Genomic DNA, 15115 nt, shown 5'->3' with positions numbered 1-15115 from the left:
CAGAGGGGAGAAAGAAAGAAAGAAAGAAAGAAAGAAAGAAAGAAAGAAAGAAAGAAAGAAAGAAAGAAAGAAAAGAGACGGACAAAGGTTAAGAAGGAGAGAAGAAGACAGGAAGCTGTAAGAGCCATTGCGGGAGGTAGGGAGCAAGCAAGAGAGCAGGCTCGCTGGTTAAGGCAGGTAGCTGGGAGGAGAGCCCCTGGAATGAGTGTTTGGCCGACACTCGGGGGCTGAAGGTAGTGGTCACTCCAGCTGATCAGTTTCTAGGAGTTGAAGTGACCGGTAGTATGGATGACTCGCTGAGGAAGGCAGTGGGAGTTGAGGAGGCTTGGAAGGGTGAGCCTCAGCTTGAACGCTCTGGCCATTGGGGAACTCAAGTCTTGTTCCACCAGGAGCTGTATGGTTAGGGGACAGAAGGCAACCGGACCAGAAGTAAGGTCAGCTGCACCTGCTGATAGGGCAACTCCCCTGTTGCAGGGCCCTTATGGAAGAAGCAGGAGAGCTGCCAGTTGTACGGAGAAGGCACCGGATTTTTATAAAGGACCACTTCCAGCCTGTTGTTTTTAACCTCATTTTAAAGGATTTTTTCTTTTTAATTTTAACCTCCACCTTTATTTCATTGATTTTATGGATTATTCATTTATTAACTTTGAATCACTGCACTATCTTTTTGGACACTGTTTGTTTATTTGTAATAAAAGCACTTGTACACTTTTTACAACATCCCCTTGCTCCCAGTGTGATTTGTCCTCATTGCACAGGTCATCCGGTTACTTTAACAACAGTTCGAGAGGCTCCCAGAAGAAAGATGGGAGCATGGAGCAGGACCCACATCGTCACATTGCTCCACACATTTTTAGCGTTGCTGAAATGCCATGCAATTTATGACTCACATAGTCAAAACACGGTTTAATGAAAAATTGCAATGACAACATCAGATAATCCAAAACAACAACAAAGACGTCTTACTATACTCTAAATATGTATTTATCTAGTAGATTTCACTAGTCTTATTTCTTTTTTTCCTTTAGGTCTTTACTGAGGGAAAAGGGACTACCAGTTCACTACTCCTTGTACCATTACCTTGACATTATATGACCAATGATTCATATAAATGTGTATTTAAAAATTATAGGGGCTATGCAAATGTAAAACAAAATGCAAAAAACATACTTTACTCATAAACTATAAAAGTCTATCTATACTAATAAAAGGCAAAGCCCACACTCACTCACTCACTCACTCACTCACTCACTCACTCACTGACTCACTGACTCACTCACTCACTCACTCACTGACTCATCACTAATTCTCCAACTTCCCGTGTGGGTGGAAGGCTGAAATTTGGCAGGTTCATTCCTTACAGCTTCCTTACAAAAGTTGGGCAGGTTTTATATCGAAATTCTACGCGTAATGGTCATAACTGGAAGCAGTTTTTCTCCATTTACTGTAATGGAGATGAGCTTCAACGCCGTGGGAGCGGAGTTTCGTGTGACATCATCACGCCTCCCACGTAATCACGCAGTACATAGAAAACCAGGAAAACCTCAAAAAGCGCTTAAGAAAACATGCATTATATAATTGAGAAGGCAGCTAAACAATAAGAAGCGAGCGAGTGACATATACAACCATATTCATGAGTTCTGCTACTGAAACAAAGCACGATGTAAACCTACACTTTAAATTAAGTTCATAGACAGGCTGCCGCTGGCGTTTGTAATTTAGTGCCTGCCCATATAAGGCCGTTCGTCAGCGGCAATCCAATAGCAAACTGCCACGGGTAAATATTCACGGGTGAAGGACTGTGCTTATGGAGAGGAAGATGAGATGGTCAGGGTGGTGTTTGACACAAACTCAGCGAAACTGCGAGAGAAAGTTTTAAGTGCCAGGACTAAGGTAACATTAAATACAGCCATGGACATAGCACGAGATGGCACCAGCACAGCTGGGAACCTTCGATGCATGTACACCGAGTGGCTCACGGAACTGACGCAGTGCACAGATAAAAGGCAACAGTTCCAAAGAGCGCTGAACAAAAACCGAATTACACAATTGAAAAGGCAGCAAAAAATATGAAGTGTCTCATACATACAAGCATATTCATAAATCCAACTACTGCGGAAACAAAGCACACGTTGGAAAAAGTCAATGTCCCGCTAAAGGAAGACAGTGTAAAAAAAACCCGTGCATGCAGTGTGTCAGGTCTCAGATAAAGAAGAAGACGAGCTGTTTATTGATGCAGTAAGAAACGAATCGATGAATGAAACCTGTCATCTTTACAACGATTGACAAACACGGAATGTAACTTGAACACAACACATCCTACAAATACAACCTGATTGAAAGAAATAATGATAATCAAATCCTTGATGACAGCAACACTCAGTAACACTCACAAAACAAATACTGTATATTGACAGTCATGTTACGTTATTTTTAAAATGTTCCCTTTTCTTTTCTAGCTTTTTAACACACTACTTCTCGCTGCGATACGCTGGTATATATATATGTATATATATATATAACCCGATCTACATACTCGAATAATGGATACTTTATTCGCCATCAATGATTGTTTTGGTAAAGCCATACTCAGTGTATTCATTAGATGAACGGTAAAAAGTAAGGCGAGGGAGGATGACTTATTGAGGCATGCAGGCTGTAGTGCGCCAACTCTATCTGAATTGCGATCACATTTGAAAAATATATCTTTTCAAGTTCTATTTAGTCCATATGTGTCAAACTCAAGGGCGCGGGCCACATCCGCCCGGCGTAATTATATCCGCCCCGAGATCATTTTATATACTGTATTATTGTTATTAAAGCCCGGTATATGAAGCGCTGGTAACACAATAAACTACAGATCCCATAATGCAGCGCTTCAGCTGCCTTGCCAACACTTACGCGTTAATCAAGTCTACCTTATGATGCTGCAAGTTATTGCGAAGCTAGCTCACACGATGCTGAAGAGAAAAGTTGATTCTGAAAATAGAGCCTTTAAAACCGATGGGAGGCTGAGTATATGTTTACTGAACCCGTGTGTCTCATTTGTGGAGCTAATGTGGCTGTAATTACAGAATTTAATCTAAGACGGCACTATGAGACAAAACATCAGGGTAACCTGAATGCAATGCAAAAGATACAGAAAGCAGAAGAATTAAATAAGAATCTGACACTTCAGCGGACGTTTTACCGTGCACAATCACAAAGTGATTTCAATTGAGCTGCTTTTATGGGAGACACAACCACTTGCCCCACTTTCCCTGTTACCAAGTAATGTTAAACCAAGTCGTCACTACGGTGTTCCCAAATCGCACTTTGCTGATAAACTGAGCGCACTGAGTTTGCACGGCGCTTTGGTGACTTTGAAGAACAAAAAGTCCGTCTACATGCGGCTCGAACCTTGTGCATGTTTGGTAGCACATATCTGTGTGAGAAGCTCTTCTCATTGATAAAGACTAACAAAACAGCACACAGGAGTAGCCTCACTGATGAGCACCTGCAATCCATCCTGAGAATCTCCACAACACAGAACCTCACACCAAACAGAAACGAACTTGTTGCCAAAAAGATGCCAGGCGTCCAGCTCTAAAATGACATATGAGCAAAGACAACTGAATGATTTGATTTGTTATTGCTGAAAGGAACACATTTTATTTATATTTCTAGGTTTTGTTATGCAGCATGTTCATATTTGAATTTGTATAATTTTGACAGGATATATTTTTATGGAGAGCAAAATCTTTTAGGATATTTAAAATCTAAGTTTATTTTTATATAAAATTACATAAGAGTAAAGAAATTTGAATGTTTGTTCTTTTAATATTTACTTTATTTCTAACTTGTATAATTTAGACAGGATATATTTTTATGGAGAGCAAAATATTAAAAGTTGTTTAAGGTTTGAGTTGATTTATTCAGGAATAATATTCCTGTCTGTTTTACCATTCCTACCAAAGATATTTCTGTCGACTAAATAAAAATTCCTTCTATTTAAAATTTAAATAGAACTTGAACAAATACGATAGTTCATAATATCCACGCAGACTTGCACGTAATAGCGGGTGTCATCTGTTTTAAGAAACAGCGTATTGCACTGATACTGAAATAGCTGTGTGTGTATATATGTAGATATGTATGTATATGTATATATATGTTTATATATGTGTGTGTGTATGTATATATATATATGTATTTGTGTGTATATATGTGTATATGTATAGATATGTATATATATATGTTTTGTGTGTGTGTGTGTGTGTAAATATATATATATATTTATATTTATATATATATATATATATATATATATATATATATGACAGCAACACTCATCACTCACAACAGTGACAAAACAATTACATTGACAATCATGTTACGTTATTTTCAAAATGTTTCCTTTTCTTTTTCATTGCTTCTTTAACACACTACTTCTCCGCTGCGAAGCGCGGGTATTTTGCTAGTTCTCAGATAAATTAACCAGTGAGTAAATGCTGGTAAGAAGATGTGAGATAGGTGCTTGAAATTTGGTTAAGTCAACATGTTTCTTTTAACTAGCTTTTAAGCAACTATACCATGGGAACTTATTATCACTTGTCCAAATATGACTGATGCAATATCTTACATAAAAAAGCCACCAAAGGTACTCAATGAAGGATAAGACTGTAAAGGCATTTACAGAGACATCATAATGTAACTGTCAGAGAAAAAATACAACTTGGTCAGATTTTGCCATCTACAACAATCCCTCCTCTTGCAAGTTTTACACCTGGCTTAAGGAGACAAAGACCGCAATAACTAAAACTATTTTTACCATCTTGCTCTTTGACCCTGATTTAAACAGTACAGGTTGTATGTTTTCACATCTAACATTTATGCCCGATTTTTCTTTGGATAAACATAGGTAATGATTTAAATAAATATTACTTCTCTGCAGTTCTCGTTTTGTGCTTGATCAGATTAAGTTCTTTCGGGGTAGTGATACGAATTCCAGACTGGTTGTGACTCAGTATATTAAGGCTTTCAGCACTTGACTTCTGTTAAATTATTTGTACTTAAAGGTAGCTATCTTGATGGAATCCCAGCAGGAGCAAAGCTCCTGAAGAAGCTTTTGGCCATTGTCAAGTTATTCTGAAGTGCATTTCTTTCAGGGGAAATCACCTGGGGCATTAACAGACTAAGGTTAAGTATTGTGGGGTGTACAACTAAAACAAAGCTATTTACGTATTTCCAGGATTAACTTGTCTACCAATATAAAAAGAACCTTAGAGGTTAAAGTGACTTTTGTGAATAATCTTTCAAGATAAAACATTTACTACCGTATACTAGTATATCTGGATGAATGTAAATAAAAAGCTGTGTAGAAAACCACAATCAATTTGGAAAATCTAAAATATAGCTGCTGTGTGAGTCTTTCTGGTTAATTTAAAATGGTATTTCTTACTTGACATTCAACCTACACATTAACAATGATCAATTCTAAACCAGTACTTAACTGGTTGTGAGTAAAGCATGACAGACTTTCGGAAAAAAAAAAGTATATGTACAGTATATGTACAGTACTGTATATTATGTAAATACACATTGGAATATGGCTGGCTGTAATGTCTTTTGCAGCCACAAGATGACAGTGTAACCGCATTAGAAACTGGTAGACAAGTAATAAAGCAGCAATTTGCACATTAATTTACAATGCTTCAACATAAATTTTAGGAATTTAACATGTGGCATTTTTACATTACAACAAAGGGCAAGAAATGCCAATAGGGGCTATTAATTGTGTGTATTATTGTATTGCCTTTAGTTAATTGTAATTCAGTTAAAAATACAAGTAACTATTCAAATGATGTCTACATTATTTTACTTTACAGGACCCCAAAGAGCATATGAGCATACAAAATCTAGACTAAATTGTGAATTTCAGAGAGCGTGCACATGCCCATAATGTCCATTTTTAATTTTTCTCCTGTATTGAGCTACCTTAGTGCACAGCATCATTTTAGCTAAAGCCAAAAAAAGAACTTTATATGGACAATTTGCTTTGGCGCCTTTTTTCAAAGGTGCCTAACCAGCATTTAACTAGTGAAAGTTTTTGAGTTTAGTCTGTTCCGCCTGTATAAGAGTGACACAAAAAAAAAAACAGACAGCTTCATTCGAGAACAGCAGTAAGGTGACCCACTGACCATCTTACTCCAAACAATAAGTGGTCAAGATTTTTTTTTTAAATTCCTAAAAATCTAGCAATTTGGTGCTTTAGCATTACAAATAAGCAGCAAAAGTTTACTTTTGTAAAAAAACTATAGTATGTAGAAAGGCAGATCTCCACTCTTCCAGTAAAGGTACCGTTCACCTAGACTGTTCAAGGAACTCAAGAAAAAGTGGACGAATTTTCTTGTGCATTAATTTTGGCAATCAACAAATGAGAACTTTTTATAGCAATATAAACTATAAAGTATTTTGTCACCTTGCTTTTCTCTTTCCAATGGCAAGGCAGAAAATATATATATAAGTCTTGTCTCTTAAAAACAAAAACAAGATAGATATCAGTCTATATGCATATGTGTGAGTAAGTGAGCAAAGCACCCATCCCTAAAAGACAGGGATGCATAAGCCCATACAGGTAGTGCAGCCTGTATTGTTTATTTTTCTCTTTGCTTGTTTCGTACCTTGTATCCTATTTTTTTCTACTCCCACCAGTGAGAACCTGAGAGAAATGAGCATGCTAATTTCTAAATATCACATATACATTATTCTGGATGTGCAGAAATGCCAAGGGGTGCTTTTCTGTTACACTACTACAGAGGTCCTCAATCACTACCCTGGTTGGCTGCATGTTTTCCTTCCAACTAGTTTCCTAATTAGAAGACAGTCCTTCCTGATAATGAAACTTGGTATTGACCTATTTGTCCTTCATTCATCCACGAGAAATTTTAATTGCACTGTAGAGTTTCCTTCTCTGAGAACATTATCCATGTAATGTGTGGACCAGAACAGCTTTAACAGTTAGCTGAGGTGCAACTGGTTTATTGGTTATCTGCATTTCTTAATGTCTGGTTAAGAAAACAGGCAACAATTAAATCTTAAATGCAACTGCTAAAAACTAAAATAGACATTTAAGGGTTCTGAATTGTAACAGGCAGGTAACTAAAATTAAGCCCAAAAACATATTGCTTTAGTAGTAAACAAATAGGTTCTAATTAAGAAATTGGTTGAAGTGAAATCCTGAAACTACTGTGGACCGCCAGCACTGTAATGGAGGACCTTTGACCTACAATGTAACTAACATTTGTCTTTGATAAATGAAAGCACTAACAAGGCACATAATTAAATACCAAGTTTCATTATCAGCAAGGACTCAGTTTTAACTACGAAACTGTCTGGAATGAAAACCTGTAGGCACTGCACCCCAACAGGACTGTGACTGAGGACCCCTGCATTACTACATTCAGAAAGATAAAGTAATACTGTATGTAGCCTGCGATTTTAAGTTACCCAGAGTCGGGATCAAACTGTTGAAATGGTTAAACAAAACATAAAATAAATTCTATATACAATATAATTCCAGTAAAACATGCAAGTTTAAAATTTCAATATATTCCACATAGAATCTGAAACAAAATGTGAAAAATCTGTGATCTTAATGTTGTGCAATACTGCCCTCAGGTGATCACTTCTAAAGTATGAAATTGGTAACAAGATTAAACAACTTAATATTGTACCTCTGAAGTGGAGTTCATATACATGGTGAAGTTTGCTTCTAACGGACCAAATAAGTTGATGTCATTCTGGAATATGAGCAAAAAAGCAATAAATATATAAAAAACAAGTAAGCGGCTAGAGTGAACAAAAAGTTGTGATACAGTGCCTACCTGTGACGCATTGGAAAATGTCAGGAATGCTGGCAGTTCCCAGATCTGGCCATTGGCAACGTTGACATTAATCGATGCCGAATACTTCACAATATAGGAGGATCCAGCTAATGAGAATAAATCAAACTAATTCAGGTAACTGGAAATGAAATAGGAAGTCAAAAACAATGGCTTCTCCAAGGAGAATCAACTGCCAAAATTAAAATCTTCCATACTGAACAACTAAAGGAATTAAGTAAACCCACATTTTGAAACTTGATTATTCATAATATCGTGGTACCATTTACTGTTTTTATTGATTTTATTTTAGCTTAATTTCCTAATCTATATTGAACTATAACTTGTATATAATACTGGAATATATTTATAACCAAAACCAAGAAAATTGCTCTTCCTGGGGCACCAACGAAAGGTGTGTTATCCATGTCTACAATATTTGTTGACTGCATGAAATAGCTGTACATTCAGAAAACATTTACACTGCATAATTAAGAAACCTGTAAATAAATATAATAGGATACACACTGAGACATTCCAGAAACACTGCATTTTATGTTCTAACAACTTTTCAGGGCAGTGTTGATTAAAGCCAGGCTGAACTGCTGAAAAACAAAAACTTACAGTATCTCGATGCTTAGAATAAAAGTTTTCTTGGCAAATGTCCAGTACTTGTTATATCTATAGTGTTTTTAAAGTTTTCCTTGCAATGACACTTCTGAGCATGCACCACTGTCTAAAAAAGATCACCTCTCTGCGCTATTGTATCAGAATAAACTGTTTCCACCAAACATACAATTTAAGCCATGTCAAGTTATATAGGTAAAAATAGGACTAAGGTTTTTTCAGTTTTACAAAGACATATCCATTGCATTGAGGAATATGTATAAATATTAAAGCTTAAACTAAAACAGAAAGAGAATACACTGAAATCATTTTAAAGAATACAGTGTTGTTCTGTTTCTGTGAGACATGGATTTACACATTTTAGGAATGTACACCTTATTTGCCACTCCAAAATCAGGCTCTGTAAAATTTACCCAGGATTAGAAGGACCAACTGCATGATGTGTCCCTGAGCCTCACTATCCATTAGATACATTACTCTGTCCTAAACTTAAACCATACAGGACATAATTTTGAACATGTTGTCAGAAACACATAGAATTTAAATATACCCTCATCCACTTACTGCCTTTTGCTACATTTGGAATTAATCCAGATGGAACAAACATGCTTAAAGATGTATTGGCATTTGTCCCACTGTGTGTTAAACAACAAAAAGTGCTCAGATGAAAGAATCCTGCATCACATTCAAATTACTCGGTGGCTAAAAGATTTATAGCTTCTAAAACTGAAAAAGAACTAAAATGTAACTATCAGTGACTAATTAACTGTTGCACAGAATATGGAAGCCTATCTTGGATGCAAATCTTCTTTTTTCAAACCTCCATGGCAATTTCAGATCTTTCACCTCTATATGTATTAATTAAAATAATGTGAAAGTGAGGAAACTGATATACAGTCATGGAAACGAAAAGATAATACTGTGTATCCTAAAAATTATTCAAGGTTAATCAAAAAGTAAAGGCAATGTGAAAATTATGCAGTAACTGCAATGGCTAGGAGCTGACCCAATTTAAGTCCAAACATGCACAGCACATGGACATGGGATTACACCACTGTTGAACAACAATCAGCAGGATTCACTCCCTTTACCCAAAGAAGTCACCCAGGGTTGGGATCAAACTATTGAATTGTTGAACAAAACATAAAAAAACTCTAGTACTGAAAGAAATCTTACTACATAGCATTGTTCAACAATGGTGCAATCCATGTTCATATGACCTTGGCTTAAACTAGACTAACAGCAGAGTGCTGTGCATGTTTGAACTACCCATAAGTCACCACAAACGTGTTATACTGCTTCAGCTTCTATCCATTGCAGTTACCATGTAATTTGCCCTCAAATAATTAATTGTTATAATGACTTGTCAATGAAACACCAAATAAGGAGCTTCATAACAAAATATAAGCATGCAAACCACATCTGCATTTTAAACATTTCAATTTTATAAGCAAACAGAACAGTTTAAAATGGCCTCAGAACTGTACCTGCTAATATGTCTTTAGTAAACGTCTGAAACCCACTCTCCAATAGAATGCCACTGCTTGACTGTAGTGCAAGACCAGACACCGAATCCCTTATGCTCAACTGTGAAAGTGTTGCTGCTGATAGTATACCTGTATTATTAATTATCAGCATAAATGTCAAACTTGGAACATTCGTCTGCATGCTAACCTGTAAAGGAAGAAAGAAAATAAACATTATACAGTATGTGTACACACACACAAACACAGAATATGTATGCCAAAGTAACAAAATTTTCAGAATAACAAATACTTCGTGGGTCTGGACAAACGTTCATACAACATCATGTTAAACAAATTTTGTTTTAACGAAATGTAAATTTCAATATAACAAATTTTTTTTGGTCTGAAAATGGCCAGCGAGGATAACAATGAGAGAAACATAATTTAATGCCGTGTCTACATTTTCTGCACTGAGTCTCAGGGACCCTGCAACAAGCTGTCACAAAGAAAGTGGCAGTCTGTTGCGAAATTCTGGGCAGTCTCAGCAACAGTGTAAGAGTGACATTATACACATAGCAGAATGCGTACCTAGCACATGCGTTGGTAATTGTGTGACATCTTACATCTCATTTTTATTCTGTATTCATACCTATATTTCTATTAAAAAAAAGTTACATGCAATGTGTCATTTTCATTCTGTATTCATACCTGCATTTATAGTTAAACAATTGCATCTAACATCTCTTTTTCATTCTGTATTTACATACTTGTATTTATATTAAAAAAATACATCCAATGTCTCATTTTTATTGTGTTCATGCCTGTATTAGTATTAAAAAAAGTTAAAGTTACATCTAAAGTATCGTTTTCGTTCTCTGTTCATACCTGTATTTCATTTAAAAAAAGTTGCATCTAACAACTCATCTTCAAATAAAATATTTTTGTCATTTAAGAAGTGCTGTTTTTTTTTTTATTTTATATACAAGTATCATCAAGCTTGGGTTACAGAGATGCATAAGAGTCAAGAAGGTGGCTTGGAATCACCACTGTGGAAGAGCAGGTCACAGCTCGGTGTTAAATGCTCTAAATATCATGCAACAAGCATACTGCGTGGTAAGCCTCATCCTGTAAAGAACCACCAATTATTTTGCCCTTGGTTTACTATTTAACAGATGCAGCAGGGTAGCTATGGAGCTGTTTTTGCACTGCAGCCATTAGAGATGGCGAATCTAATCTAAAATAATCTAATCTAAATTAGAATATGCAAAAGCTGAACTGTATTGTTGATTGTTGACTTTACACTATACTAAAGATCATGCTTTATTTTAGGGAGCCCTGGTAGCATTCACCTGTTACTTTTTAGCATTACAAGATGATAAGGAAAAAGAAAAACAGGATCAAATGATGATGACAGAATTTGGCAGGACTGTAAAGAGTGGCATGACACTGTACACCAGTAAATACCATATATTATCCAACCCGCTATATCCTTACTATAGTGTCATGGGGGTCTGCTGGAGCCAATCCCAGCCCACTGCAAGACATAGTTATACAGTATATGCATTATTACAATATTAGGACAGTTTTCTTTCTAGTTTCTTCATGAAATTGCACTTTGAATATGTGTTAATAAAAGCAGTTTTGTTAAAGACAGTTCAGCATTACATTGATATTTGGCTCATTTGCCTAGTCAAAATGTTGTTATTTAAAATCCACTGGTGTTTAATATCCCAAATCAGAGCTCTTTCAGGTAAGATTTATTCTTTCAAAGACAAAATTAGTTACATTGTGCTCAAAACCATTTTTGAAATTACATGTATGAATTTTTAATATGTTAAATAACATAACATGTTTAATATATTAATTTACTTAATTAACAGGATACAATTTTGCATATAAGCCTTTTACTACCATATGGTTATCAAAGCCTATATGGCATGGGATTTTCTTTTAAATTGAAATTGACTGCTTCGATTTATACTCTCAGACATTACTGGAAAAATGGCTTAGATTTACAGTTGGTCTTGTTAAACCTAAATGGTTGCACCTATAGAAAACAATAAGAACTACAACAACAATTATATCAGATACACTTTCTAAACAAACACTTTCAAAAAGCAAACAAAAAGATGCTTGTACAGATGCAAAATGTATTAAATAGACTCCAGGATCCTAAATAAATGTTGAGATGAATATGACAACCAGAAAATTATCAGAAAAACGCAAAACTGTCATACCAAACCAGCTCGAAATCCTGTTTAAAAATATCTGTTATGATCAACACCAAAAAGAATGTACAATATTCCCTCCTGTCCTCGGTTTCTTACAAAAATGTGAATACATTACGTGAAAATTAATAAGTAAATTACTAAATAAAGTAAATTAATCTCCTAGGTTTTCAATGAAATGTTTAGAAAAATGCTGCAGTTCCTATGCAGTGTTATTTATTTTATTACTAGAATTATGGCTAATCTTTGCATTAATTTCCTGTATTAATTTCCTAATCAACATATTACAGTAACTTAATTTAATCTTCAATACAGATTCATGTCAGAGACAAAATGTGCAGGAGTTTATACTGTAGAAATGTGTAACAATCAAATATCACATGGGCATAGTGCAAGTTTCATTACAAAAGTCACATCACAAAGTCCAAACATTTTTTTAAAAATAATTTCAAAATGAGTATGCAAACTGAATACAAACAAACCTGTGCACACTTTTGAAATGTTAGGCCAAATGCTGAAATCTGAGCCAGGCTTCTTACCTGAAAGAAAATGAAAAAACACTGTACATAATCTATACTGAAAGAATCAATAGTAGTGCAGTACTCAAAAAATTATAAAAATAGCTATTCTTCATTACATGAACAAATGTAATGTATATGCTGTATGTATATGCAGTACATATGTAATGACTAGGCATCACCCTGGCAAAGTAGTTACAGGGAAAACAGTGGCAAAACAGAGATTTAGAGTATTACTGGGGAGGGTTCCTGATAGCACTGACATGAATCAGCATCAGCAAAAGGACATTTTTCTACTCAAATGTCAGTCCACTCTTTCAAAGGACACCTTCCTTAAGTACGTAGGATTTAATAACACTGGGGTACAGACATATGACTCATGACACAAACAAACGATTTAGGAATTAGGAGAAACTTTGAAAATACTTTAAATAGCCTCTTGAGAAAGAACACTTACATTTTTATGAGATGGCAGCAATTCCCTTTTTCTTCTATGAAGAACTGAGGAGAACTTGAAAGGAATCATAGAAAAAACTGAATGTTGCCATGCAGTAGGAGGTGCTGATGAAGTCAATGGAAAAACATCATCTTTAGCTGTTGGCCTCATTCTCTCACAGGCCAAGAATAGTTTGCCTATAAAATAAGAATGAAAAAAGTATTTTTGACTAAAATGTCTGATGCAAACCATTTCTTAAACATCTGCCTGAAAGTGTTATATTGGCCAATTAGAATATGTGCAAAATATGGAGCTCTAAGCATGAGGGCTAATAAGGGTGAATCAGACCACAATTACAATAGTATACATTGTGATAAACAGAATTTAAGGGACTAATTTGACTTACATTTTTCACTGTTATTGCATAATGTTATGTTAGTTTGCTTAGGCAACTGCACATAAAATGGAAACAATACGTTATAGTGTAAAAAAAAATTAAAACCACCACCAGTCAACTTATAAGTCAAAGTATATGTCAATACATGTCTCCATCTCCTGGTGGCATTTATTTAGCACTCCACAGCTGATATAATGCTTGGCATTTATTTAAAAATAATTTCACACATGTTGAATGATGCATACACTTGCATATTGACCTGACAGTTCTTAGAGTCAATCACTGAACAGCTGATCAAGCACAGACTACAAGTCTGAGAAACAGATGCTGGTGGCTTCACCCTGAGTCTGCTGGTTTTGCTCTAAAAAATAAAGCAACACAAGTGTTTCTTTCTTTCATGCTTGGTGCTTTGATAAAGAAGTGCTTTTCATTCACACAGCCACTTGCATCAGTAAGTCGTAAAATGCATACCGGTATATTAATTTTGCAAAAGATTTTATCCAAAGCAACTTACATGGGGTGAAATTTAGTTGAGTAACCATCTGTTGGAATGAATATGGTTGTGTCACATGGCAAGCTAACTAAATAAGCAAAATAATAGTGGTCAGAAGTGCTGTAAATAATGGTAAAAGCCCTAAAAATGAAATGAAAGGAACTACAATGCAATACAGAAATCACATTGCATTGTTGCTTATTCCATTATAGAAATCCAGATCGAAACTGAATCGTTAAACATATAAGGTATGGGTATCAGTAGAAATGAACAGTCATCGGGGTGTATCTTTAAAAGGCAAAAGGACTCTGCAGAAGTGATGAAGATAGGACACTTGATACACCAGCCTTTCTATTATATTTTATTATTACTTTGAAATTCTGCCATTGTTCAAATTTGATTGCCCTACCTGCAAATCTGTGGGATTTATCTTTAATGGAGAAAGCTGCCATTAGCAAAAAAATAAAATAAAATAATAATGCAGGTTAAGTATCCCTAATCCAAAAATCTAAACGTTCTGAGCGTAGACATGACACCGCAAGTGAAAAATTCCACACCACATGCTTCTTCTTTTAAAACTTTGCTTGGATTTGAGCATGAAAATATATTTATGTCAAAACATTGATGTTAATAACATATGCAAAGATTCAAAACGAATTTATATTTACAGAGTGGTCTGGGTGTAGGAAGGAGACCCCAGTGAAGATGAGAGAAACACGAGGCAACTACACATGATCGATGATTCTGGGATGGGATGGGGGGGATGTGAGGCTCACAAAAAGCAACAAGTGCCATAAGCAAATGATACACAATTTACTATAACAGTCAGGAGGGTGTGTAGGTTACCTCATGAAGTATCAAGCATCACTAAGCAATGAAACACATTCATTGAGCTTTGTTCCCCATGAAGCGACACAATAATATATGTGCGGCAGTTAAAAATTGCAGAATGGCACCATTAAAATTGTAGATGACTTTTGCATTAATGAAATAATGTATAAACTGCTTACACTTAACAAAAGCAAGTGAGTGTAGTAAAGTGCTTCAGTTAAGTTAGGAGAACTGGGCATTGCTGCAAAATATCTTTT

At 35.4% G+C, this 15115-nt stretch overlaps 1 protein-coding gene across 1 annotated transcript in view; it reads right to left on the bottom strand.

Annotated features, from left to right (window-relative positions):
* The window catches only part of LOC120527721 (limbin-like), a 220501-nt gene that overhangs the window by 198790 nt on the left and 6596 nt on the right, over nt 1–15115 (bottom strand). Inside the window, exons 3-7 of the mRNA XM_039751471.1 lie at nt 13159–13334; nt 12666–12722; nt 9977–10163; nt 7866–7972; nt 7716–7781 (exon numbers count right to left, since the gene is read on the bottom strand). Of these exons, the coding sequence (XP_039607405.1) occupies nt 7716–7781; nt 7866–7972; nt 9977–10163; nt 12666–12722; nt 13159–13334 (593 nt within the window). The remainder of the gene's footprint in view (nt 1–7715; nt 7782–7865; nt 7973–9976; nt 10164–12665; nt 12723–13158; nt 13335–15115) is intronic.

Source organism: Polypterus senegalus, chromosome 4 (genome assembly GCF_016835505.1).
Source record: "Polypterus senegalus isolate Bchr_013 chromosome 4, ASM1683550v1, whole genome shotgun sequence".
In the NCBI taxonomy this organism is placed as follows: Eukaryota; Metazoa; Chordata; class Cladistia; order Polypteriformes; family Polypteridae; genus Polypterus; species Polypterus senegalus.
This window is presented reverse-complemented; position numbering and strand designations above follow the sequence as displayed.